This window comes from Stegodyphus dumicola, chromosome X2 (assembly GCF_044657685.1).
Source record: "Stegodyphus dumicola isolate Sdum_Otavi_A_Nest chromosome X2, ASM4465768v1".
Lineage (NCBI taxonomy): Eukaryota > Metazoa > Arthropoda > Arachnida > Araneae > Eresidae > Stegodyphus > Stegodyphus dumicola.
This window is the reverse complement of record NC_140781.1, coordinates 13605365-13632547: the sequence shown is the minus strand read 5'-3', so window position 1 is coordinate 13632547 and position 27183 is coordinate 13605365. Positions and strand designations below refer to the sequence as shown.

The following is a 27183-nucleotide window of genomic DNA, read 5'->3' as shown; positions in this document are numbered from 1 at the left end:
ATTAAAAAATCTGATAACTAGTTATAAATCTTGCATTATAATATTGACGAGAATTTAACCGAAAATTATACAGGAATTTAACTTGTTTTATACAGGAGATTCTAGAAACTATTGGAAATTGACACTGATATCGGTACAGTTAAAATTACTTATATAAAATTTTTTTAACTCAAAGCAATTTAATGTATATGTTGAATTTAGGATGTGGATAGTTTGAATTATATAGTGCATAGTCTTTAATGCATGTCTAATGTATTACATTTTTATATACTACAAATTCAAATAAAAGTAGAGGTAAATACATTTTAATTTATTAATAAAATTTCAAAATTTATAAATTACTCATCAAAACATGAAATTAAGTACATTGATATATACATTAGTTTAAAAATTACAATTTTAAATTAAAAGTATGCATCCTTTCTTTATATGTGAAATAGGAAAACACCAAATATATTATTTTCACTAAAATTTAATTAAGGCATTGGTAATGTAGAATAAATAAATAATGTAGAATCGTCAGCATCAAATGCGTTATTTCTATAGCGAAATGCTCGAGTTTTTCACAAATCTAAGAAATTAAAATATCTATTACGTAAACTTTCAAAAACAATCCGTGACCTCCGCCGTCCTCCGTTTAGCTCTAAAACGACAGTCAGAAACTTAAACGGCAGCTGTCCAGCTGACGGAAAAATTTCCGACGCGTCGATCTCTGTAATGATCGAGACGATGACCTCCGTTTAGCTCTAAAACGACAGTCAGAAACTTAAACGGCAGCTGTCCAGCTGACGGAAAAATTTCCGACGCGTCGATCTCTGTAATGATCGAGACGATGACACCAGACTCGCTCTCTGTCGAGTAGATCGCAAAAAACGACCCGTTCTTCTATCTCGACGGTGTCCAGACTAGGGCCCTAGGTTGCTTCCGAGGATTCAGGAAAACGGAAACTCTCAGAGAAGCAATACGGGTTCCTTCCGAATAGAAGTTGCATGGTTTTGCTAAACAAAATACGAGTATTTAGCAATGTTTTGCATCAAGGAGACAAGGTAAAGTTATTCAACTGATAATACTTGTCCTCAAAGCCGCGTTCGACTCAGTCTGATTTAATGGTCTGCTTTGTAAAATCATGCGATTTGAAGTTACTGGGAAGAGCATCTTATGGATTAAAAATTTCTTTAATCAGAGAATTGTGAGAAGGAAGTGAAGTTGTGTTCACTCAAAACGTTATAAGATATTGTGCGGATTTCCACAGGGTAGTATTTTATCTCAATATTTTTCACTATTTTTATGCATGACGTCTATCATCTCATTCCAACTGATATTGAATGATTTGTGTATGCAGGTGATATCTTTCTCTATTGTGCAGACAGCTCTCACGAGAAGGTACTAAGTAAATTGCCGCATGACTTGATCAAGGTGAAATTCTGGGCTAATGAATGGAATTTATGTTTATCACCAGATAAGAGCAAATCCATCTTCTTTGGAGGACGGTTCATTGCTAGTCCAAAGTGGGGAGCAAGGAAAACCAACCTAATCAAAATCGCGAATGCTATACGAGGAAGGATTGAATACGGCAGTTATCTTCTCATGTCCACCTCACAAAGCAACATAAAAAACTGAGTGCAGTCCATAATCATGCTTTAAGGCTTTCCATTGGGGCTCCAATCAGCACCTTCACTCCTTTACTTAGAAGATGGAGTGTTCACACTAAAAATCAGGATGCGGATAGCTGCTACAAAATTCCTTATCAAGAATATTGCTATTGGTGTCTCCGAAGCATCTCCCATAGCTGCCAATTTCAAAACTTGTCTACAAAATTTTCTACAAAAATTTGTCTACAAAATTTTCTTGTCTACAAAAGTGGGGCAGGTAATGGAAGCCCATTAGCCAGAATGTCAAAGATGAGTTCATGAAACTTAATTTGGATATAAACAATATTATCCCTTTCACCAATGAGCAGGACTTTTCTGAATATGTAGATTTCAGTATAAAAATCAAGGAATTCTAAAACAAATACATTCCAGACAGAGAGGTACAACAGTGTTCAAATCTCGTAATAGATGATTGTATGAAGTGGGGTTACAAAGCCTTCGCAACAGATGCTTCCAAGTCCAACACTAAAGTTGGATTTGTAGCAGTAGGTGGGCAAGCTATGATTGTAAATCAGCGTATCGATAATATGAACTTTATGTTTTCTGCCGAGGCTTGTGCCCTCTGCAAGATCTTGGATAAACTGAATACGAGTCATAAAGTCATCATCCTCAATGATAGCATGTCGGTAGCTAATGCTATTGACAGTGTTCATTGGAAGACAAATTCTCTCATTCTAAAGCTTTATGGTTGGATGAAAGCTTTTTGCTTTCTTGATATCGTCTGGGTCCCAGGCCACAAGGGCGAAAGGGTGAACGAAAAAGCTGACAAGATGGCAAGAGAGGAAAATGCCCAAAAGGTTAAGGACCTTTCAATAGAAGATGCGTCTCGCTTTGTCACTGAGGCCATCAAAGATGAGTATGTCAATAGCTGGTTAATCTGCTGTATAGGACTCATATACAGCTACCGCGATGTTTACGAAGAGTGGAGCAAAGGCTTAAACGCAAGTACCGCAATGGAAGTTACGATCAGTGAAGCGGAACTGCAGATGCTAGATATAGATATCGAAGGTTGGACTCATATCGAAGGTTACTGAGATAAGTGTCTTGTGATTGGCAGCACAGAATATGCAATTATTCACTGTAAAAAATAAGGCCGGAGACACAATGCTAAAGAAGCTGAAACTGGGAGATTGGCTGATCCATTCGCTCACTGCAATAAGAATTCCTGGAGATACCGAATTCTGGGGAGTTCTATCGACAAATGCATTCAGAGTTCTTAAGAACTTTAATCACAAGATAGGGATTATTGCAGGACTGACGATCCCTCTGGGAGTAGAGGGAAAGCGTCCTCACTTTTATTTTTTAAAGTTGCATTGCGCATGCGTAGGAGCACAAGGCTTCGAAGAGAAGCCCAGCTTTACAAAGTAGAAGAACATAGGCCTGGGCCCTCTGGAAGTGTTTGGATAATGGTTGGATGAAAGCTTTTCACTCTCTCGATATCGTCAGGGTTCCAGGCCATAGAGGCGTAGAACTGAATGAATATGTTGATAAGCTGGAAAGAGCGGAAAATGCCCAAAAGATAAACCATCTTTCAGTAGAAGGTGCAAGTATTTTCCTCACTGCGGCCATCAAAGACGAGTATGTCAATAGCTGGCTTACCTCCTCCATAGGGCGCAGGCTCAGCTACTGTAATGTTTATAAAGAGTGGAGTAAAGGACTAAACATTAGTAGAGCAATGGAAGTCACAATTAGTAAAGCAAGACTGCAGATGCTAGATACAAAACAGCTCCGATACAAATATCGAAGATCCGATTATCCTTACTGTGATAAGTGTTTACTGATCGACAGTACGGAACTCATTGTAAAAAATACGAGGAAGCCAGAGGCGAAATGTTAAGGAAAATGAAACTGGGAGATATAGACCTAATGGCCGATTTGATTGCTCGCTGCAATAAGAATCCCTGGCGATATCAAATTTTAGGGAACTTTATCACCAAATGCATTCACACAGATCGTATTTTATTGTAGAGTGTCAAGATGTAGAAACATCTTTTTACTCGACTTCTGATAACAATCTGGAAGGAAAAGAGAGAAGAATAGTGGAGTAGGAGGTGTGGAACAGGGGGAAAAAGAGAGTCAGGTCCACGCTAGCGGCGGCGAATGGGGGAGGGAGGTCAATGTCGTTACAAGATGAAGCAACGGGTGACAGAGACCGCAGAGTCAATGTAGCGTGAATGAGTCAATTAAGGTTGTAATTCTTACGTGGGTAGGATGTCACATGGATACCGATGTTTTTCACGAGGATGCGGCGAGTATCTGAGAGTGCTAATAAGGCGATTACTGTGGGTTTGTACTGAATGAAAGAAGTTGGCAGCTAATCGTTTAACATACTCTTGAATAGGTTCGATTTGAAGGTCTCTGTGAATGTAGGTGTTTGGAATATACCAAGGAGCATTGATAATTTCTTGTAAAATTTTATTTTGCAGTACTTAGAGTTGTTTAATATTGATTTTAGCTGCATGTCACCAGATCGCAGCTGCATAAAGGAGAGCTGGGCGAAGTATGGAGCGATATGCAGCGAAGTATGGAGTCTATTTCTTCGTCAAATATTTCAGGGGGTGGAGGATAGTAGTTCATGTTTCTCTTACGGAAAATTATTGCTTTGGTTTATCAATGTTAATTTTAATCCTCCAAAGGGTGAGCCATTTTTTCAGTTTTAGGAGATAGTTTTGGAGTTGGTTTCTTGCGGCGATTGCTGTGCAGGCTTTAGTAAGTCTGGCGGTGTCATCGGCGAAGAGTGCAAGATGAACAGATGGGTCTTTACGCATGTCTTGGGTATAAATATTAAAAAGATACGGGGAAAGTGCCAACCCCTGTGGGACACCAGTTTTCATAACTCTGGTGGTTAAGCAGTACCAATTTTGACTCTGAATATTCTGTTGCTCAGAAAAGAGGCTATTAAGCGAATAAAATGATCTGGAAAATTGGGAGAGATTAATTTGTAATTAAGGCCGTGATACCATACCCTGTCAAAAGCTTTTGCGATATCAAGGAATATGGCCTCGCTCGAAATCTTGCAGTTGTAGCTTTCAGTGATAATGTTGATAACTCTAAGAAGTTGGTGGCAACTGCTATGATGATTGCGAAAACCAAATTGCTCTTCTGGGAGAAAATTCATGGAAGAGTGAATTCTTTGGATGTGGAAAAGTAGAATTTTCTCAGTAACTTTAGAAAGATGGCTTTGTAAACTGATAGGGCGATAGTTCTGTGGGAAGGTGGGATTTTGTTGCGGTTTAGCAAAAACAATTATTATGGCTTGCTTCCATGGGCTTGGAAAATGAGCGAATTTGATAATGTTGTTGATTATCTTAGTTAGGTAGGTAACAGCGTTGATCGGAAAATGTTTCAGTGCAAATGCGTTAAGAATTCTTACAGGACAGACGTTTTCTTTGGAGTGGAGTGAACGAGTCCATAAATAAATATAAAAAAATAATAATAAAAAAAGGTCATTGCGCATGCGTAGAAGCACAAGGCACCGAAGGGAAGCCAAGCTTCACAAAATACAGGGGGGGCCCAAGAGCGATGCGCAGTGCAGGGAGAAAGTTATGCCACATACGCATGACGTCATGTGGGTGACAGCGTTAGTTCTTGGCGTTTATTTACTTTCGTTGCATCAACAGTTTGATTTGATTTGTGTTGTTAATTTGCTATTATACCTAAGCGGAAGTGGCAAATTGTGCTATAGCGTTGTGTCAGAATTATACACGTTAATACGTTTTTTGGCGGAAAACACTTTTTACAATCAGATAAAATAACTATTTTTTTAATGAATTTATGTAGTTTTCATACATAACTGTGATGTAATTTTACATTTATTTTTCATTTTACTGCTATTTTACATTTAAATTGAAAAATTTCTCATTTTAAATCATTTTTTTATCATAATCTTCATTTTGTGTATGAGACTTACATCGTAGTGAGATATTTAAACTCAGTGTCATGTTTACCAATACTGAGTACCTAAATGATTAGTTAATAAATTTGCGTATCCAACTGCATTCACATGTTTTGGTTACTTTCTTTACATCCCAAACGTAACTCTATGTATTGAAGCAGCGTCTGGGTTAAGCTTTGCGAACTAAGTAAACTGATACATGCCTCACCGTGAGGAAAGGACAATTTCTCGACCACACTATGCTGCAAACATCGAATGAGTGAGTGACATATTTCCTTCAGTGTTATTTAACTGATGCATACAGGTATGTGTGATGTAATTTAATTGATATAACTTACACATGCTTGAACCTAAAGGAAAACAAATCTGTGTATAATGCTAGAATACAAATAGCGAAAGAGAAAGTAAGATATTCTGTTCAGTGTTATTTAACTGCTGCATATGTTTTAATTTTGATTCCATATAACTTGTTTTTAATTATAAGAGAAAGAAAAATAATTCAATATTGAACACATATTTCGAGTATAACAAAAGTATTTTAAGAAACAAGCTAATAAAAATACATTAGTGATTAAAAATATTGAATTTGTGTACAGACTGAATTGAAATTAAGATGTGGTGGTGTATTTAATTATGGCAAAGCACACTAGGGCTATCTGCGTAATAGGTGTGATGCCTTCGTGGAGGACTTTCTCAGGGAAACTGGCTCGTATACACGTTACGCATGAGGAAAACCACGAAAACACCCATGCAGCCAGCCCGTTCGCGGGATTTGAACCGAACTACCCAGTGTTCAGCGACTTTACCGCTCGGCCGCTGGTGGGCCGAAACTAAGATGTAAGGCAAGTTTATTATTATTATTATTGTGCGTATATGTGTAAGAAAATGTATTTTAATTGTTCCATTTTTAATGTATGAAAGGAAGAATAGGATACCAATATCGAAGATTATTTACTATAGCAAATAATCACGTCAGGATAAATGTTATATAGAAATCTTGGGAGTGTAAGGGATTATAAGAGTACTTTTAGATTATACTGAAAATATACGCACTTCTGCTAAAATCTGAAGTGAATCAGTATGAAGTGACTTTTCACTTTAAAAAGAATGTGATAAGTATACTATTTAAAAGTATAATGACGGATATTAAGAAATTTGTAGAATTTATGGTATTTAAATATGAATTTGTTAAGTCAAATCTTTTTATATATATTTTTGCTTGAGATATGTAATTTAAACTGAAAATCACGATCATATATTTCTCATGGAAAGTGCATGAGCAATGAAAATAAATAGAATAATACTTTTTGATTATGTTTTTAGCATGGTCTTAGCAGTTATGCCATCATGTGTTCTGTTCAACAAGATTTATTTAGTGCAAACAATACTACGAAAAAATATTGAAAAATACCTTGTTTTACAATATTTATTTCCCTTAATTAACTTAAATATCGTTTTTCATTTTCTAATGCTTTCCTTTACGAAAAGAATTTAATGTTTACAATTATTTTCAGCATTCGTACGAATTCTGTGCATAAAATAAACATTTTCTTTAACAAAATACTTAATCGGAAAGTATATACCCGGTATTTCCGGTATATCTACCACATATAAAATGATCATTTTGCTTTAGTTTACATTTTTTCCATTACCAAAATCATGTAGCAGACGCGTCGGCCGATGCGTCTTGTCTCCCGGGTGACGTCACTACCAGCAACCAATGGCACGCTTTTCCGTTCTTGGCCTAACCTTAGTATATTAAAGAACCTTGACAAAATAGAACACATTGGACGTTTACACGCATCGTAAAATTAGCTTTATTGTTATATTGTTTGGTAGGAAAAGCGCGTGTGATGATCGGAGCTTTTTAGAAGTTAGGCGAACTCTGTTTTTTTTTTTTTTTTAATTTATCCCATTCTGTCGATTAATTTTTAAAAAAATTTTTCCTTAGTATTAGGCTTTAGCTGTCTGTAAGTAAATTTCTAGAATGGTGTTATCGAAGACGACATTCCGAGCTTTCTTATGCGCTGTTGGCAAAATTAGCGTACAGTCGTCAAGAAATTATAATAATATCATATATATAGCATCAAAGCGAAATAAGTTTAATTCGTCTTATTCTAAATTCATTGTAGCTTCTGCTGCTGCGTTAGGTTTCTCTTTATATATTGCTCATAAAAATAAGATCAGCTGTGACATTGATTTGGCTGATGTGAAGATTAGGAATGAAATTGAGACATATGAAGAAGCTATATCAAAGAGTCGGGATGTCTTGCAACGTATCAAGGTACAATTTACCGCAGACAGTTCATTAAATTTGTTGCATTAGTAAGGTTACGGGTGATATCGAAACCATTGAGATCTTGCTAAAAACTTGCGACATCTTGGCGTTTTATTTGTATATATCGCCAAAGCTAATACTTATAACGTTTTGTATGTTACGTGCATTTTTTATTTATTGTTGTAATATGTATCCAAAATATTGCTTTGAAACAAGGAAGTATGAAATTTACATGCTCACTGAATAAGTTAAATTGTACCAAGTAAGACTAAAGTGCAGAATCGCCTACTTATTTGTTTGGCGCTTCTTACAAGAGTAACAAGAATTGGATTTTTGTCAATTTTCTTTGACTTTTTAAGTGAAAATAGGTCGATGTGTGCATGGACAAAGTCAAGGGAGTGCACAATGCCATTTTTGTGCAATTCTGGTATGTTTTTTAAGGTTTTTAATAAAATAGGTCGATGTGTATATAGATACCGAGTATGTGCAATTCTTAAAAACGCGCCATGCAGTGGGCGATTCTGCACTTTCACCAAGTTGACATATGAAAAAATGTCAAGATTCGTGATGTAATATTAAAAGCATCAGTTTTAACTATCAAATTTTGGCATTTAAAAAATATTTTAAAAGTTGTGCTTTCCTAACACGTAAGAAAAACATGCAATTTGTCCCTCCCGCCATCAAAGCTCTTGATACCTACCAAATTCGTGAAAGTTACGTGGACAGAAATGGCGGCATGTTTTCAGCTCAGTATTTAGGGTTACCATAAATAACAATTTTATCATAATTTTTCATTTATCGCGCCCGAATGTCGCCAAAAATTTTTCTCGCCATAAAGGACTAATACTAAAGCTGTGCCAGCACAAGTGATTCAAGGACCTGGAATAAATAAATATAACGATTTCAAAAGCTACAGGACCAAAAAAAAATATATTTTTAATTATAGATAAATGATTAGGATATGTTAGTATTTGGCAACAAATATGCTGATAATAATTACACATTAGAAACTCGATTTACATTAATTTCATTTTATCTTCATTTCTTCAGTGGACAAGTGTATTTAGGTAACAACGGTTTTTCATGATATAGATGATTTGGAGGGAAAAGTGCAGAATCGCCCACTGCTTGGCACGTTTTTAAGAATTGCACATACTCGGTACCCATGTACACGTCGACCTATTTTGGTTTAATCCTAGTATCCGGTGCACACGGGATTTGGCGACTTTATGATGAGCAGTAAAAACGGGACATATACAATGAGTAGTAAACAAGTCATTCAAAGAATATATATAGTTATACATAGCATATACTATGTATATAGTGTATATACAATGTATATACACTATAGTGTATAGTATATACTATGTATATAGTGTATAGTATATATATATATATATATGTTCTTTGGATCATGTTTGGTGATGGCGATAATTTTCAAAATCGTGCCAAGGCTGCACCGTATACTAGGATTTTACCCCTATTTTCACTTTAAAAGTAAAAGAAAATTGAAAAAAATCCAATTCTGCGTGCTCTTGTAAAAAGTGCCAAACATATAAGTGGGCGATTCTGCAGTTTAGCCTGTCAACTCTGCATATTATAAACTCCCCCCCCTCCCCCCAAGAAAAGAAACACATTTTTAGTAGCATGAGGTAAACGTTTGGTGTTTCCTTTGCTAAGAAACCACATGCAAATTTAGACTTCTTGCATGTTTCTTAAAATGGGCAATGATGAAAATTACCATGGTCTAAAAATAATTTTTTGCCTCATTTCTTAAATTAGAACTATAGGGATGTGTAATTGCATGAATTCATAGACCAAAATCAGATTTCATTATTGCTTTTAAAACATTTTTATAATTTGGCTGGCTATAAAAAATATAATGTTGCTTAGATTATGGAATATATTGCTTATAATATACAATTCTCAAATTTTGTAAATCTCATAATCTAATAGCTGTATATGAATAACCTGAGTATTACTATTACTTTTTATCAATAGTATGTTGACATAACAGTCGACTTTTTATTTTAAATTTTATGCAAATTTTCTACATTACTTAAACATTTAATTGTACTGAAATCTGAATTTTTTGTAATGAAAACTGTATAATAAAAGTAGGAATACAATTTATAGATACAAATTTGACTATATGGCAAGCACGTAGATACTGATTTCAATGTCTTTAAATGTAATTATTACAAAGTTTAGATATATTCTTATTAAGTTAAGATATACTATTATTCTATTATAAGGTTTAGATGTAAAGAACAGAAGGCACACTTTGTACTTACAACTCAGTCAAACTGCACTCTGGCAAGATAACAATTAAGTTCAAATGTAAAATTTAAATTCAAATAAACTTGTAGCCAAAGGCTACACAAATCACTTTAACCTTTTAACTGTCAAGTTAGGTTAATCTTTGGATTATGGTAACTTGGTGATTTTTTGGCGAAAATTTGGTGACCAACCCTGCTACAGCAACCTGCTAGTTTTTGTTTAGACGCCATTTTGTTTTCACGAAGTAAAGGCATTTTTTTTTTTTATACTCAACATTTTTTTCCAACGATCTGCTAGCCGAATTACACTCATGCTAGAATTTTTATGGAACAAAAGTGCTTAATCATGACGAAGATTAGGTGCGAAATTGGGAGAAAGTGCAGAATCGCAAACTGCTTGCCGCGTTTTTAAGAATTGCACGTACACGGTATCCATGTACATGTCGATCTATTTTCACTTAAAAAAACATCTCAGAATTGCTTAAAAATGGCATTGCGCACACTCTTGACTTTATCAATGTACACTGCTAAAGTCCTAGCTAGTAACCTTTATCGCCTTACCAAAAAATCGCCAAACTACCTGTTACCATATTCCAAGGATTAGCCTCAAGGTATTTTGATGATTTGGGTGCATAAATTGTCAATTTTTTTTATTCCAAAAATGAAATATTTGCCTTTAAAATCAAAAAAATGCCACATGTTTTGAACTTTAACCTCTATCCTTTGAAACTTTCAGGCAAATGCTGCCATCTGTTGACCTGAAGCCGAAATAAACTTCTCACGATATATATTTGGGTATAACAATACGATGAACTCAAAAAAAAAAAAAAAAAAAAAAAAAAAAAAAAAAAATTAGCCCGAGTAATATTTGGGCATGACATTTTGGAATACTAAACTCTGTGCCCGAGATTATTTCGGGCATGACAGTTAAAAGGTTAATGCAAAGTTGGTTCAGAACTTAACCGACATGGAATTCAACTGTTAGCAATTATAATGCAAGACTGGAGACTACAAATCTTATCTAGCAATCTAATAATGTGGCCTCGAAACGCAAAACATGGTTTGTTTTACAAACTAAAAACTTCATTTGGATTCTTGTGGGAAAACGGATGGGGAAATTGACAGTAAAGATCCCAAACATAAAATAACTCTGGTTACAAAATAAAGGAACGTTGTATTATACTTTTGTTCCCTGATTAATTATTCACTACATGAAATAGTGTAATGCATTTTTGTTTCCATCATATACAAATTATTTATTTTATTTAAATGCTGTCCAAAACTGAACAGGATTTTGCAAACATATTGACCATATTTTTCGACCTATAGATGCAACACTTCTTCATTTCAGAAATAAGATTTAGAATTAAGAAATAAGAAGAGAGAACAGTATTTATGAATAGAAAATAAATATATACATAGGCTAGCAGAAGAAGGATGACTTCATAAAGGACTTTTTAAGAGAAACTGGCTCAGATTCACATTACATGCAAGGAAAACCGCAAAAACTCCCATATAGCCAGCCTCAACTACCAGTGTTCAGTGGCTTATCACACCACTGCTAGTGGATTCCAATGACTGTTCGAATCTTTCAGAGAAATCATCAGTGATGATAATTGTAGTTGTGTATTATTACCATTGGTACAAAATTTACTCATTATGATAATTTATCTTTTAAATTATAATCATAAATTACTTGTAATAAATTGAGTGATTAAAAAATACACACTTCTTAATATTTTTACCATTTACAAAATTTAATTCATAAAAAATATTTCTGGTACAAAATTTATTCATTATAATTTAATTTGATTTCCTTCAATTTGAAATATTTTTTTATTTTCTTTTAATAATGGAATCTAAGAAACTAAAGTAACATATACTATAGTTTGAAATGCACTTATTAACCTTTTGTAAATTTCATTATTCATATCATAAAAATTAAGCTTTTGTAAATTTAAAATATTAGCCAAATACTAATATAATATAAATATTAACTAACTACTTAAAATATGAATATTTAATACATTAATATTATATATTGTAATTTAAAATATTAAACTTTTGTAAATTTCATTACTCATAACATAATCATTGCCATAAATTCATTTACGGTAGTGTTTCCAGAATTTATCATCGTAATACTAAAAATGTTGAAAATTAGAGAAAGACTGTTTTTTGCAATTTGTTGAAAATTGGAGAAAGAATGTTTAATTCCAATCAAGAGCTTATTTTTTAGGATTGTTATTTAGTCTAGATCGGGTTTTGTTTAAAATCTGCCATTCTTTTCCGGTCTTCAAAGCCGTGTCTACCTTGGCGACAAAAATAAAAAAATCGCCAAAAGGGCCAGTACTAAAGCTCCCTTTTGCTATTCAAGGTTTTTATATCCAGTCATGTATATAAAAATTACTTCTTAGCTAATTTCTGATATTTTTTGGCCAATATTGTAAATATTTATTTGGTTAGGTTTATACAGTACAAAGTCTTTAATCCGGACATCCATAATCCGGAATGATCTATAATCTGGACCTCAAAGCTACAAACTTTCTGTGCAAGCGTAAATGCATTGCATTTACAATACCTTTACACGTACGCATATGCGTTTAATGTATAACGAACAGTATAAGCTAGGCTAAAATTATCTATTTCAGTTAATGTTGCAGGTTGCGTTGTTCCTTGATCTTCGAATTGGATCCGGCTCGTTATTTTTTGCAGACTGTTAGAGCAATTTTATAAAAGTAAGCTTGATTATGTCAAAAAGAGTTTCCGATTCTGGAGCTGCCAAAGGATCTGCAAAACGAAAGCATGTTTCGATGTCCATCAAACAAAAAGTGGAATTGCTGCAAAAAATGAACAAAGGCATATCCTTTGTTTCTCTAACCATTTCGAAATCTGTTTATCAATTTCACGCTGCTCTGCAGGGGGAAAACGTTGCAGCGCGCTATGAACTGGAAGTTGATCTGTCAGCACTATCCTCATCATCAGGGCAGAAGTTTTTATTTTATTTGGCTTATAATTCCTTACTAAATGTAGTATTTCATCTGAATGTTCTCCATTTTTGATATGATTTAAATCAAATTCCTGGTCATTATAAATATCACGAATACACATCAAATAGTTTTCTGGTTGCAATTTTCTAATTTCGACTATGCGTAATGTATGCTTTACACATGCGCGCGTTGAAAGAAATGTTTAATAAAGTAAACAAATAAATATTAAGCTCTTTTTTTTTTTTGTAAATTTTGATACCCTTTAGATCATAATTTATTTCATAAATTATAGTTTCATATTTTTAATTTTATAATTTCTGCATGCCATCTTATCAGATTTAAATTGATGATGTATAATCCGGAATCGCCTAGGTTCCAACAAGTCCGGATTAAAAACTTTGTACTGTATACTGATATTATATAACAGTATGGCCTCCAAAATTCCCTTCCTCTTCTCATCTTTATTCTTAACCAGCAATTAAAGAAAATTTCACATTCTCCAAGTATCAAACTTTTGTTTGCAGATTACTGATACAGCAAAATGTAAAAGTGAAAGGGTTTATATTATTGAAAAAAAAGAATCAGACCCTTGAAAAGAATCTTAGTAAATGTTATATATCATCTATAAAAACTATAAATCATACAGTTTTATCAAGAATGTAAAATTATTTGAATAAATAACTCAACTCTGCATTAAAAAAAAATGCAGAAGCATGCTGTTTAATTTAAGTTTGAATAAATTATTTCGAACTAGAATGGAAAATTAAGACAGTTGCCTTCATACAGCAGTACCACAAAACCTGATATATAGATATTTCTGTCTCAGCAAGTGATTGTAATGGCATCTTCAAAATTTTCTGAAATTGGTCTTTGACTTGAAGAAAATTTTCCTAGCAGTAATTAAAGTTAGCAAAAAAAAAAAAAAAAAAAAAAAAAAAAAGGGTTTTTGCAATATTTTACTTTAATTCATAATTAGCATCAAGTCAACTTGAGAGTTTAAAGCAATCTTGGCAAGTGTCTGTCACAGTAGTTAAAATTACTGGGGAGAACTGCATGATAAACACAAATTTCTGCCATAAAAGTGGCATGATATTGATGAAATAACTGAAAATGGTAAAAGTATATTTTAGGGTACCCCTTGGCGATTTTTGGTGGTACATGGATACCGAGTTTGTGCAATTCTTTGACTTATTATTTTGGCTTGCATAACGGTGATTTTTGGCACAAAAATCGCCGCTACACAAAGCCGAAATGACAAAACAAAAAATTGCACAAATTCAGTATCCATGTACACATCGACCCATTTTCACTTAAAAAAAAATCCCCGAATTGCACAAAAATGGCATTGCGCACTTCCTTGACTTTATCCATGTCCACATCAACCTATTTTCACTTAAAAAAAGAAATCCAAGAATTGCACAAACTTGCATTGCACCACTCCCTTCATTTTGTTCATGTACACATCGATATATTTTCACTTAACAAGTCAAAGGAGCACACAATTCTACAATACAGGCAAACAAAAAATACATAATCTCAATAAACTACATTTTAAACCAAAGAATAAAAAAACATAAAAAAAGAAAAAACATGTTGTCCATTTAAGCTCTCCAAAAAGCAAATATCCACTTATTTAAAGTAAATATCCAAATATAACTTATTTAAGCAAATATCCACTAATATCCTATTTAGAAGTTCCTTTGTCTTTAGTCTGTGGTACACAAAATTCCTTAACAACATCCAAAAACTTTCTAAAATTATCTGAACTCGAATCTGTATATCGACGTTGCCACATCCGAACCTTTCTTCCTACAAACCCATTCAAATCCATCTAAACAGTTTTTACGTTCGACTAGACATACAGGACACTTATAATGGCTACTAAGTAAACCTTCATTTACACACCAGTCAATTAAAGCTCTTTTCCCCTTTCGCTCCAAATCATGCAGAAACTTCAAATTAATCTTACTACATTGAGCCATTCTACCGTCTAAACAATAAAACCACCATAAAAGCGCTTACAAAACATCCCATGATTCAAAATTTCCAAGAATCGTGCACCTGATTGTGTCACAATATGGTTTCCATAACATACAACTACTCAGGCTATCATAAATGAAACAACTTGGCGATGAATGAAACTACAACTTTGCCATAATACAAGGTGTACCTTAAAGTCTACTCTAACCCTGAAAATTGGTCAAAGAACTTTAACCATCCAGCTGGCTAGGCCACTTGCTTCAAAACAAATGTAATATGTTATTTAAAGATTTTAAGTCAGCAGTTTCCAGAGCTTTTGACTCGTAGAGTCCTTTTTAGAATCGGTTCCTGTAGTGGAACCTCTTAGACCTAGCCTATGTCTTACAAGTTAAGGATGTTTAAGGCTAGTTTAACAGGGATGGGGGGAAAAGTGCAGGTGGTAAAGGAATGTAAAGTAAGGAGAAGTCTAAAGAATATTGTAATGGCTATGAAATTAAAGTATATTTAATTTTTTTTTTTTTTTTTTTTTTTTTTTAAATTTGCCATACGTAAATTTATTTCCATTGTGATACTGTGAAACATTAGCCATACATGAGTATTCTTCCAAAGTTCAATGATTGAAACCAATTTGTTCTATTGCCAATATTCCACATTATTGCTAAGATTATCATTAAAGTCATTACAATAAATTTGTTTCCTATAAGTTAATCATTATATGTAATTCAATTCAAATACTTACATTAAACCTATCCTATGTCTTACAAGTTAATGATGTTTAAGAATAGTTTAACATGGATAGAGGAAAAATTACGGGTAGTAAAGGGAGTGTAAAGTAAGGAGAATTCTTAACTCTTTCTTGAAATTGGTAAAAATATATTTACAGGTGCCCCTTGGCAATAATTGTCAATTTTTGGTGGTACATGGACACCGAGCTTGTGCAATTCTATGACTTGTTATTTTGGTTTTGTGTAGTGGGAGATGTAGTAAAATTGTCTGGAGGGATGCTACATGTATACTCAGTTGCCACATAAATCCATCTTGGGGACACCGTATATTGCCTGATTAATATTTTTTGCAGCTTATCATCAGGGGTATGGGTAATTGGAAATTACCATAATACATATATTTGTAGAAATATGATATAACTAAATAGAATCCTACCGTCACTAGAATTACATACTGGATTAAATTAATGATAATTTTTTTATTTTTAATAGGTATAAATATATGTAAATTTATATATAATGTTTTATTTATTGAATGTAATTAAATAAATTTCTTAAAGATAACTTATTAAAATAGTAAATGTTATTAAGTAATATAGTGTTTTAAATGCCTTTATTAGTTTTATCACCAGTTTCCACCACTGGCTAGGAAAAATAGTTTTCTACCAGCAGAAAGCTAGATTTGGTTTTAAGTATTAATGGTTGCCATTTATGATGACCTACTCACCGAAAGCTGGATGGATAAATTTATGCAGTTTTTATTTTTTTCTTATTATTTTTAATTGATGAACACTTATTAGCTACACAACTAAATCTCGCTAAGAAATCACACATACACACACAGAAACCCCCATGGAAGAATTCCCAAGAAATCACCACATTTTCACTGTGAAATGACTCCATATCAACTAGGCACCTGTATTTATATGGGGCTAAGTTTCAAGAAGTGGATTTGAGCCATTTTTGAAGGATTGAAGGTTCTCAAATATGCATTTCCGAGGAATGGCCAAGCATCATGTGCTAGAAGAAACTGGTTATGTATTCTGGTGAGCAGGCTGGGTTTCTGTGGTTTTTGTGATATGTAATCCCAATATCAGTTAAATTCCCTTCAGAGTTTCTCTACAAAGACTTTTCTCCTGAGCTATAAGGCTTTCCCATAATCAGTTATCAGAAAACTAACATAATTTTATATATTCTTATAATTAAGGTCCTGACTTTTTTAAAATTAGTTATGCCTCCAGTATGTTCACTAAAGCTAAACACATAGCTGTAATTACTAGATGAAAATCAAAGTATTGTTTGTTAATGAAAACTGTTAGATTATTTTATGAAATTTATCTAATTTATATTATATGTAATATGTATAAAGTCATTATAAAACCAAAAATATTTCCTAAAATTTCTGGTAAAACTAAAACAGTTTACTGGGATATTTTGATGAATATTATAAACTTGTAATGGTAAGAAACAGAGTTGTAGCTAGGGTTTTCAGCGCTCAGGGACAACTGAAGATTTTGCGCCCCTACTGCTTGCCAAGGATGGAAAACATTTAATTCTAAAATGTCGTAACATCAGTTTGGCACCTTTTGGATTCTGTGCCCGGGGACAGATGCCCCCCCCCTCTAGCTCCGCCCCTGGTAAGAAATCATCACATTTAAAAAAATTCTATGAGACATTAAAAAGAGAAGTTGGAGTAACAGATTTAAGAAATATGGGCTAAGATGTCATATACGGTCTGGGATGCATGTGGTCACCAAATGTGGCAATACATAATGTTGGATGGCTTAGTTGAGATTTTGTTTGTATGGCATCACTTTTTACTTGGAAACTTTTGTGGGGAATGTGGTGTTTTTACTTTGCTGTGGTGTTTTTTTTTTTGGTTACTTGTTGAATAATGGCATATAGGTCCATGAAAGAAATTGTGGAGATATATCAGCCACGTGTTTTAGAGTGTATTCAAGCTAGATTTAGTTTAATAAGGTATGTTGTTGGAGTTATTAATGAAGTATTTGTTCATGGATGTCTTTGTGCTGACAGAAGTGTATTTTTGCAGCTTTTATGGGATACAGGATTTTTTAAGTGGAACTTGACATATGAGAAATGCGGCTCTGATATGAAGATTTGGAAGAAAAATTGTGTTTCTGATGGATTTGTGTAGATTTGCAGAAAAATTGTTCAGGTAAGGAATGTGGTTCTCAACGAAGTTTGAGGTTTCTATCCTGATTTTCCTGCAGTAAATTGACTTTAGTAAAAATTTTTCTTGTAACGCTTGAAATTTTGAATCATAGAAAGATGTCTGATATAGCTAAGTTGTGGCATTTTGGTTCACATGTTTTGTGTGATTGCAATAGTTTTAGTAATGAAAGTGTATTGGATTATATATGTGATATGTCTGTTCTTACAAGTTTTTGTTTGAAATTAATATTTTGCTTTTTGGGAACTATTTCGAATGGTAAGTGAATTTGCTTTTTTTAATTATTTTAATTTTGTGGAGAGTTATTTTAATTGTTGCATTGCTTTAATTTTTTTAATTTATTTGTGTTGACATTGTATGGAATTTATTGTTGTTATTGTAGTTTAAATGGCTGTAGTGTAGAATTGGGTACCCCTTCGATTGGCGACAAATTTTGTTCAGTTTTGGTGATGAAATTCCATTTCTGATTACCATAATAGTTTTAACTTTCTGATTTTTTTAAGTGAAAATAGATCAATGTGCACATGCCAGAGCCAAGGCAGTGTGCAATGCTGAGTTTGTGCAATTATCTGATGTTTTTTCAAGTGAAAATAGATCGATGTGTACATGGACATCGAGTTTGTGCAATTCTTTGACTTATTTTGGTTTTGTGTAGCGGCCATCTTGAAATTTTACCATCTTGGCATCAAAAAAGAATTGCCCCCCCCAAAAAAAACAAGAGGCACCCAATTGTAAACTTTGACTGTTTAAATTTGTCATCAAATATTTTTGGTGAGAAAGTTCAGGCTTTTACTTATCTAAATTTTTTATTTTTATTTCGGTCTTTTAGCATAAATCGTATGCATAAACCATGCTTTTTCAGACTTGTAACAAAAAATTTAAATAAGTAAAATTGTGGAGTTTCTCACCAACCGGTCCGTATATGACAGCAGCTCTGAAATATGAATTTTGTGCTTGATCTAAAAGTATAACGTCTTTCCAAAATATGTACCGGCCCACCAGCGGCTGAGCGGAAAAGTCACTGAACACTGGTTGTTCGGTCCGAGGTTCGAATCCCGCGAATGGGCTGGCTGCATGGGCGTTTTCGTGGTTTTCCCCATGTGTAACTTGTATACAAGCCAGTTTTCCTTAGAAAGTCCTCACGAAGGCATCCCTCCCCTAGGCAGATAGCCCTCGAGGCTTTGCCATAATCACACGTACATACATACAAAATATGTAACGCAGTATAGAATTATTGAATTTCTTAACTAAGCATTGTAATGATGTTTTATTATATGAATTTAATGGAATTGATTAATTTTGAATGAATATGTTAATTATACAGTTCCTTCACAAATTATTGATTTTTTTTTTTTTTTTTTTTAACTTGTTGAATACTGTATTTACTTGTTGTATATTGGTGAAGAGATTGCATGGTAAATACCAGTTTTGAAGAGAACAGTTAAAGGAAAACTTAATAGCTTAAGAAATGCATATAAATAGATGTATTAATATTACTCTATTCTGCATTTTTATGAAGTTAATTAATTATTACTTTTCAGTGCGGTTTGTTTATTTATACAATATACTTTGCTGCTCAAATGTACTTTGCTCTGTACTTGCTTTATACAATGTACTTTGCTGTATTGGATGTTCAGAAATCATATACAGGAAAACTTGAAAATTATCCAGAGCGAAATATATGAGTAAATACAGTATATTTTCTTAAATCATTAACTTAGCCTTTAACCTTTGAAATATTATTCTCAGGATGAAGTTGGAGCCCCTGGCATAGTCATTGGGGTTAGCATAAATGGAAAAACTATATGGAAAGAAGGTATTTAATTACGTTTTGAATTTATAAATGCATTTTAATAAAACAATTAAGCATATGAATATCAGTTATGAACTTGTTGTTCATTTATGGTCAGTTTCTATTTTATGTGTAACTTCAAAATGTCACATGACTTCTCTCATACAGTGTAAGCATGCGGTAAACCAGAAGCAAAATAAGTATTTGGCAGCAGTATACTGTTATTATATTTATATAAATTTGCTTTTATTATATGCTACTGGCCATCCAAAATGCAGTATCATAATGGAAGCATCCAATAGGTTTGATGATTCATAAACTTCAAGTAAATAAAACAAGTAAATGTATATGCAAATCATGGCACTAGTAATGCCATGTGGAAACACTATAAAAAAAAGAGCAGTAGAGTATTTTTACTGAAACTATATGTAGTTTCTTGTGTTTTTAAAACTTCGGTATGCCTTGTCAGAAAAATGGCAATCTTTCCAGCAAACTTCTGAGTTTCACAGAAGAATAAATGTGGCTTATAGAAGCTGGATTATCCCAAGAAATTGATGCTTGTACCGAATGAAATCAAGCCACATTGATGTGAATATGGAATTGATGAATGCAGAAGGAAGCACCAGCTGATGGGAATGATTGTGCCAGTCACTGAAGGAAAGGACAGGTTTATTGTGTGCGTAGCAATGACAGATTGCTCAGCAACACCAAAAACAAAAATTATGGTGTGTTGCATAACAATCTGTGTTGCTGCAGTTGCCTTTGACTTTACATCACAGGCATATGCAGCAGCTATGGTACTTTGAATCCTGGACATGGACAAATGAATGGCATGACTGTTTTTTTTTCCATATGAATTTTGCAATGATTGTATCAAAATCTGGCATCACTGTGGTGACAAACATCATAACCCTTGCATTAAGCACCACAATGCTAGTCTGTTACTTGGAGTTTGAGGTGTCATTGAATTTTACTAATGTGCCTGCTTACATATTTCAGGTATACTTAATATCCACTAGTACATCTCTGAAGTTTTTCTGTTGTCATTCCTTACTTTCAAGGCTTGCCTGTAGCAAAATTTCAATAGGGTAATATTGTTACGAAATGTCCAACTGTGGTAAGATAGCTTCCCTGCAAAGAGGGTTTAGGGTTGCCAGATTTGGCGTGAAATCATCCATTTGGCAATAAAATAAGCAATATGCCATAGACGGATGAGAACCTTCTAAAACTAATTCTTACCGGTTTGGCCCCGAATGTTCTCAAAGGCAGGCCAAAAGCTAGATAAATCCTGCTGATATGCGGAGTTGTGTGTGTCATGTAGTCTAGTGCCAAAGTATCTCACAAGTTGGTGCAGAGTGTGCATCGTTGAGGCTATCGAGTGTATCGTCGAGTGCATTTTGAATTGTAGTGTGGAGAGTCTCGAGGATATGTTGAGTTCCAAGAATGACCGAACCGTGTTGGGAGCTGTACTCTAGCACTTTGCTGTGAAGCTGTCTTCACCGTTATAGCCTGAAGACTGTGTTGCTGATTGTTTCAGTATGTTTATAAACAATTGTAAACATGTTTTTGGAGCTTTCCTGAGTAATACTGGCTAATAAATTATGCTTTCAATCCTCATCAAATGTTGTCGCCAATCACTTCAAATCCACGGACCTGTACAGAACACGACAATTAGTGTCGGAAGTGGGAGAGTGAATGCCAGTGACCCACTTCCAGGAAATAGCCATGGTGGACGAAATGAAGCTCGTGGAACTTTTAACAGCTGGTAAAAGCTGGACTGGAAGAGGTGAAAGAAGAAATAAAAGCCGGACAAGAAAAGCTGCTACAGCAACTCCAACAGGTGAAAGTGGACTTAAGAAGAAACTGGGAGCCGTAAAAGAAGATGTGGAATTGATAGAAGTGGCTGATGAAGTATCTGAGAAAGAACAAGAAATGATGGATGAAACATCTAATGGGATAAGAAAAAGAACAAAAACATGAAGAAATAAAAGGTGGAAAAGAAGCTTTTGATTCTGAAGTGCCTGAAGTAGAAGTGGCAGAAAGTGAAGATGCGGCTGTTAAGTTCGTAGAAACTGATAGTGAATTTACGAAGTCGCAGGTAGCAAGTATTGAACCATCTGAAAATTCATGTGATGCACAGATGGGAGAAGCTGATGTGCAGTTTACGCAGAGTGTTTCAGTATTGTGAGGAAATACATCCACTTCACAAATTTAGTGAAGGTTGTGCAGACATGGACTTGATTCTAAACCAGGATAACTTGTAAAGAATTGGATTCTATTCATAAATCTAATGCAAAATTTGGAACTGGTTCCCAGGAAATAGAGGAAATCAAGCATGCACCAACTGTTAAAAGTACCGAGGTGAACTGTACACATGATGTGAATATACTACAGAGTGGTGAACTCACTATTTCAGAACTTCATGTGGAAGAAAAATCTGTAAAGGCGGAAGCTCCAGACAGTGATACGCAAAACAGAAATACATCTATGAACTGCAGTGAAAGAGTATTTCACCCAGATATAACTTAATGAAAAGCCTGAGACTGAAATTCATTCTGAACTTTAATTTATAAAATTTAAAATTGTTATGTGGTGAATTTGTATATATAACTTAGTGTAAAGATATGTTTCTTTAGTTATGTTATTTGTTTATCATGTTTTGTTTGTATTGAATTTGGCTTCTAACCCAAGGAGTGTACTCCCCAGGACATGCAATCCTTGAGAGGGGGGCAACGACTTCATATAGCAGGTAGACAGTTCATTCCACTGGGAATTCGTCTGCTAGCAGAACCTCAACATATACCTTGGGATTTATGGTCTTGGCGCTGTTGGAAAAGTGATAGCTTAGACTGTTCATCGCCGGTTTGGCGCACTTTTGATATGGCAGGGAGTGTTTTTTATTTCCATCAGCTGGCAGTTGGCAGATAACAATATCGAATTACATATAACTAAATGCTTTTTTTCCTGAATATTTTATCTATATTTTTAATAATCGCTTCAAAATTTTTACACCGTAGTTTAAGATGTTTAGGTTAAATAATTTTAGGAAGAAAATCTAAACTAAATAGTAAAAATCTGAGATGGAAACTTCATTTTTTGAATAACATTTAAAAATTAAAATAGTAAAAATTAATTGCAATACTGATTTAATATTTGAGGGGGTAAAACATCTCGTTTATTTTTAATGCATTGCATCCTAAAGAGAAAACGAAAATCACATTGTAATATGTGTACTTATGCAATTGATGAAATATATATTTAATTAAATATACAATTTTATTTAATAATTTTAGAAAGAAAATATAAAATAAATAATATAAAATCGAGATGGAAACTTTATTTTTTAATAATATTTAAAAATTAAAATAGTAAAAATTAATTGTAATACTGTTATAATATTTGAGGGGTAAAAAATCTCAAATTAATGCATTGCATCCTAAAGAGAAAATCACATTGTAATATGTGTACTTATGCAGTTGATGAAATTTATACTTACAGAATGTTGACTTTCAGTTGGAACCATAAACTATTACTTTCCAAACTTATAATATAGTTTATGGTACTAAAAGCTAATTTATACTGAAATCTTATTTATAGAAAAATATTTTACTTTCTTGTATTTAAGTAAACGTAATTTTACTTATTTTAAAGTCGGATATAGTTTTTGGAAGAATTTCATTTAACTCTGACCTTTCAGTATTACCAATAGTACTTGCACTCTGGAAATGTACAATAGTAAAGAATTTTAAAGATCTTTCACTGATTGAAATGCCCATTTTATTCAGTTACTTGCATATTAAAGTGCTTATAAACTCAGCAATGTCCAGAAAACAATTTCATGCAAACTTGGAAGCTGCTGCCTTATCTCTATGCTGCTATACGTTAAATTTAGTAAGATTTAATATTTTGCAGGTCAGCTGTAAAATGTACATTTCTAAAGTAAAATTTTCTTTTTGAATTATAAATTCAAACATGACAATACATATTCTATTTTATTCCTGTATCCCAATTAAATAAACATATTATGAAAATGTGTATTTAAATATAGTATTTACTGTAAAGTAAGTGGATTATTTACGAATAAACACTAAAAAAATAGTGTTAAGTAAAATAAAAATATACTACTTTGTATGAACACCAATCTTTTTAAACATGAGCAGGATGCACATTTTGAACAAAAAGCTTTCGTTTTTCACCAGCTGCAAAGAAGCCAACTTGCATCTGTTGAAGAAATAAAGCTTTTCGTTTGAAAAGCATGTCCTGCTCATGTTTAAAAGTTTGGTGTTCGTAAAAAGAAGTATATTTTTATTTTAAGTGGATTAATGCTTTTTTTTATTTATTTAAATTATTTTTTCTAAAGTATATCAGGAACAAGTACCAAAAATCACCCACTCAAAATAGTGGTCAAGTATATTCCAAATTTCTTAGTTTCGATTTGTGAAAAAGTAATGAGTTTCTTTTAAAACAAAAAAAAACACAAGTTGGCCGAAATATAGAAACTAGGCATTATTATATACTACTACATGAATAACCTTATGAAATACAGTACCCTATATATGGCTCTGATATGGGAAATTTGACTCATCAATTTTTTTTTTTAGATGGTATACATTTTTAAAAAAATTACTTGTAAAATCATGGAAATCTTTATAGATACATAAAAAATGTGATATTTACTTTTAAAAAATGAATACATAAAACAGTGTAAATAAAATACAAACTACAAATTAAAAGCATGCTTTGATTTTAACAAATACAGATTTGGAATTAGCAAAACGTAAATTCTAAAATGTGACCCAAACATATTTTAATTTATAATCCTTTAGATATAGTGTGAGTTACATAAAAGAGTTTCAAAGGTGCTAGTAAAATGCTGAATAAATCTGATTCCCCCCTTTTTTAAATTAATAAAATATTATTGTCCCTTAAAAAGTACACTGCTGGCCACCGTAAATGCAACATTCTGAAGGAAGCATGCAAATAACATGAAATTTACAACATGCATTAGCGAAGCTGAGATATGCAAAGATTAGAATTTCAGCATAGAATGCGACTTCAAAGTGCTATTTAAGGCTTGGAGTTTTCGACGATTTCAAGTTCGGCAATTCTGTTTTTTTTTTTTTTTCAAAAAAACGATCAATTATTCCTCGTAGTAAACAGTGATCATCGTTTGATCAAGTATCCGAATTTGACAGAGGAAGGATAGTGGTCTACCGAGAGTGTGAATTATCTTTCAGGGAAATCGGTAGTCGTGCTGGACAAAACCAAACAACTGTAATGCGGATATGTGACCGTTAGATGCAGGAGGGTATGACAGATCAACGTGTTCAATCGTTTCCACCTGAATGCACCACTTCACATGATGACCAGGAACATTGTGCACATGGCAGTCACGGATCGCTCAGTCACATCACAAACCATAGCACAGCACATTCAGTTTGTAACGCATCATCCAGTGTCTGCGCGTACCATTCGACGCCATTTACAGTAGAGTGGTCTGTCTGCAAGATGTCCATTGCTTCATCTACCCCTGATGCAGAACCACAGACGTCTCCGCCGCCAATGCTGCGATGAAAGAAGGTTGTGGACGGCAGAATGGAATGAAATTGTCTTTACTGACGAGTCACGCTTCTGTCTGCAACACCACGATGGTTGGATTTGAGTCTGGAGACACCATGGAGAGAGGATGCTGAACAGCTGTGTTATGCACTGCCACACTGGTCCTGCACCGGCTATTATGGTATGGAGTGGTATTGGATATCACTCTTGCACTCCTCTAATACGCATTGCCGGTACTTTAAACAGCCAGCGCTACATCTCCGAGGTGTTGGAGCCAGTTGTCCTTCCTTATCTTCAGGGCTTGCCCACAGCCATATTTCAACAGGATAATGCGTGACCACACATGATACGCATTGTCCAAGGGTTCTTTGTCAATCGCCAGATTGAATTGCTTCCCTGGCCGGCTCGCTCTCCGGATCTTTCGCCGATAGAAAAAATGTCAATGGCTGCTGAACGATTGGCCCAGATTATATCCCAAGCTTCCACACCAGATCAACTTTGGCAATGTTTGGAAGCTGCTTGGTCTGTTGTACCCCAAGAACACGTGCAAAGTCTCTTTGAATTAATGTCGAGGCATGTGGCAGCGGTGATCTCCAACAATGGCGGCTACTCTGGCTACTGATTCTGGAAGGAACCACATTTCACAGAAGTCTATAAATTTAATCATTTGATACTTGGTCAACATGTTATCTACTAAATAAATTTTGTTGTGATATCTCTTGTCTTTCATGGTGTTGCAATTTGGGTGCCAGCAGTGTATAATTCTTTTACAATAGCACATACATTCAAAAACAGAATTTGTAATACATCAACTTACAGGTCAAATAGTCCCTTCTATAGAAAAGAGGGTCAAGCATGAATTTAAAAGAAAATTTGAGTCACTTTTTGATTGTTATGATGGTAGATGGGAAAAAATTTCTGCTCAGGGCAATGTTGATCAAAGTTACTTTGATTTTGCCATCAACAATTCTTTCTTCATAAAAATCTAGTAACAAACTCAATTACGTTTCACTGCCTGTAGGTTAAACTTCTAAAATGAGCATCACCTCCTTTTTCTTGAGATTAATATTACTGGAACAAAATAATGCAATCTTAATTACTGATTTCCAAACTCGTGTACGTCATGGGGGGGATCAATACATCTTATTAAATAATATTATTATAAATATTTTATATTGAATGTGTATCAAACGATAACAAACTTCAACTGAGTATTTATCATTAGGATTAAACAAAACAAGCCGATATTATAGTTAAAAATTCTCTCTCTCTTTTTTTAAAAAAATAATTACTATTTAAAATATTGTAAATTTTCACATATTTTTTCAATTACGATAAATTTCCAACAGCGTCGTAGATGAGACAGAATTATAGTCCAGATTATTTTTATTTTAATTGATTTTATAGAAAATAATGATAAAGCACTGAGCTTTAGAAAAGTAATCTGATTTTTAAAATAATGTTGTTTAAATATTTATGTTCAATATTGCATGAATCAAGATTTTCAGCTTTTTTTTTTTTTTTTTTAACAAAGTAAACATATTGCACAATCTTATCTCAATAATTTAATAATAATAGCATTTTTCTTTTTTTATTGCAAGCAGTACTTGTTTACGAAACCAAAACGCGCACGACTCGGCGAAAAAAGGTTAGTGCCAATTGGTGCAGCTTTCTATTTCAACAGAGTATACGGAAAAAGAACATAAAATTCAATTATTTGTAAAAGGTGATTCCAGTAAATAGTGTCACAGTGTTTAATAAATTTTGATGCTATTAATACATGCTGAAAATGTCATGTACAGCAGCAATTTTCTTGTACAATATGGCTGAAGTTTTCCA

At 33.6% G+C, this 27183-nt stretch overlaps 1 protein-coding gene across 3 annotated transcripts in view; it reads left to right on the top strand.

Annotated features, from left to right (window-relative positions):
• LOC118193321 (serine beta-lactamase-like protein LACTB, mitochondrial) overlaps positions 1 to 27183 on the top strand; it is a 215871-nt gene that overhangs the window by 150543 nt on the left and 38145 nt on the right. Inside the window, exons 1-2 of one of the 3 annotated variants that reach the window (XM_035364395.2) lie at positions 7337 to 7831; positions 19743 to 19809. The exons of the other annotated variants lie outside the window; for them this stretch is intronic. Of the exons in view, the coding sequence (XP_035220286.1) occupies positions 7535 to 7831; positions 19743 to 19809 (364 nt within the window). The 5' untranslated portion in view covers positions 7337 to 7534. Of the gene's footprint in view, positions 1 to 7336; positions 7832 to 19742; positions 19810 to 27183 lie in introns of those variants that run through there. 3 annotated transcript variants of the gene reach the window in all.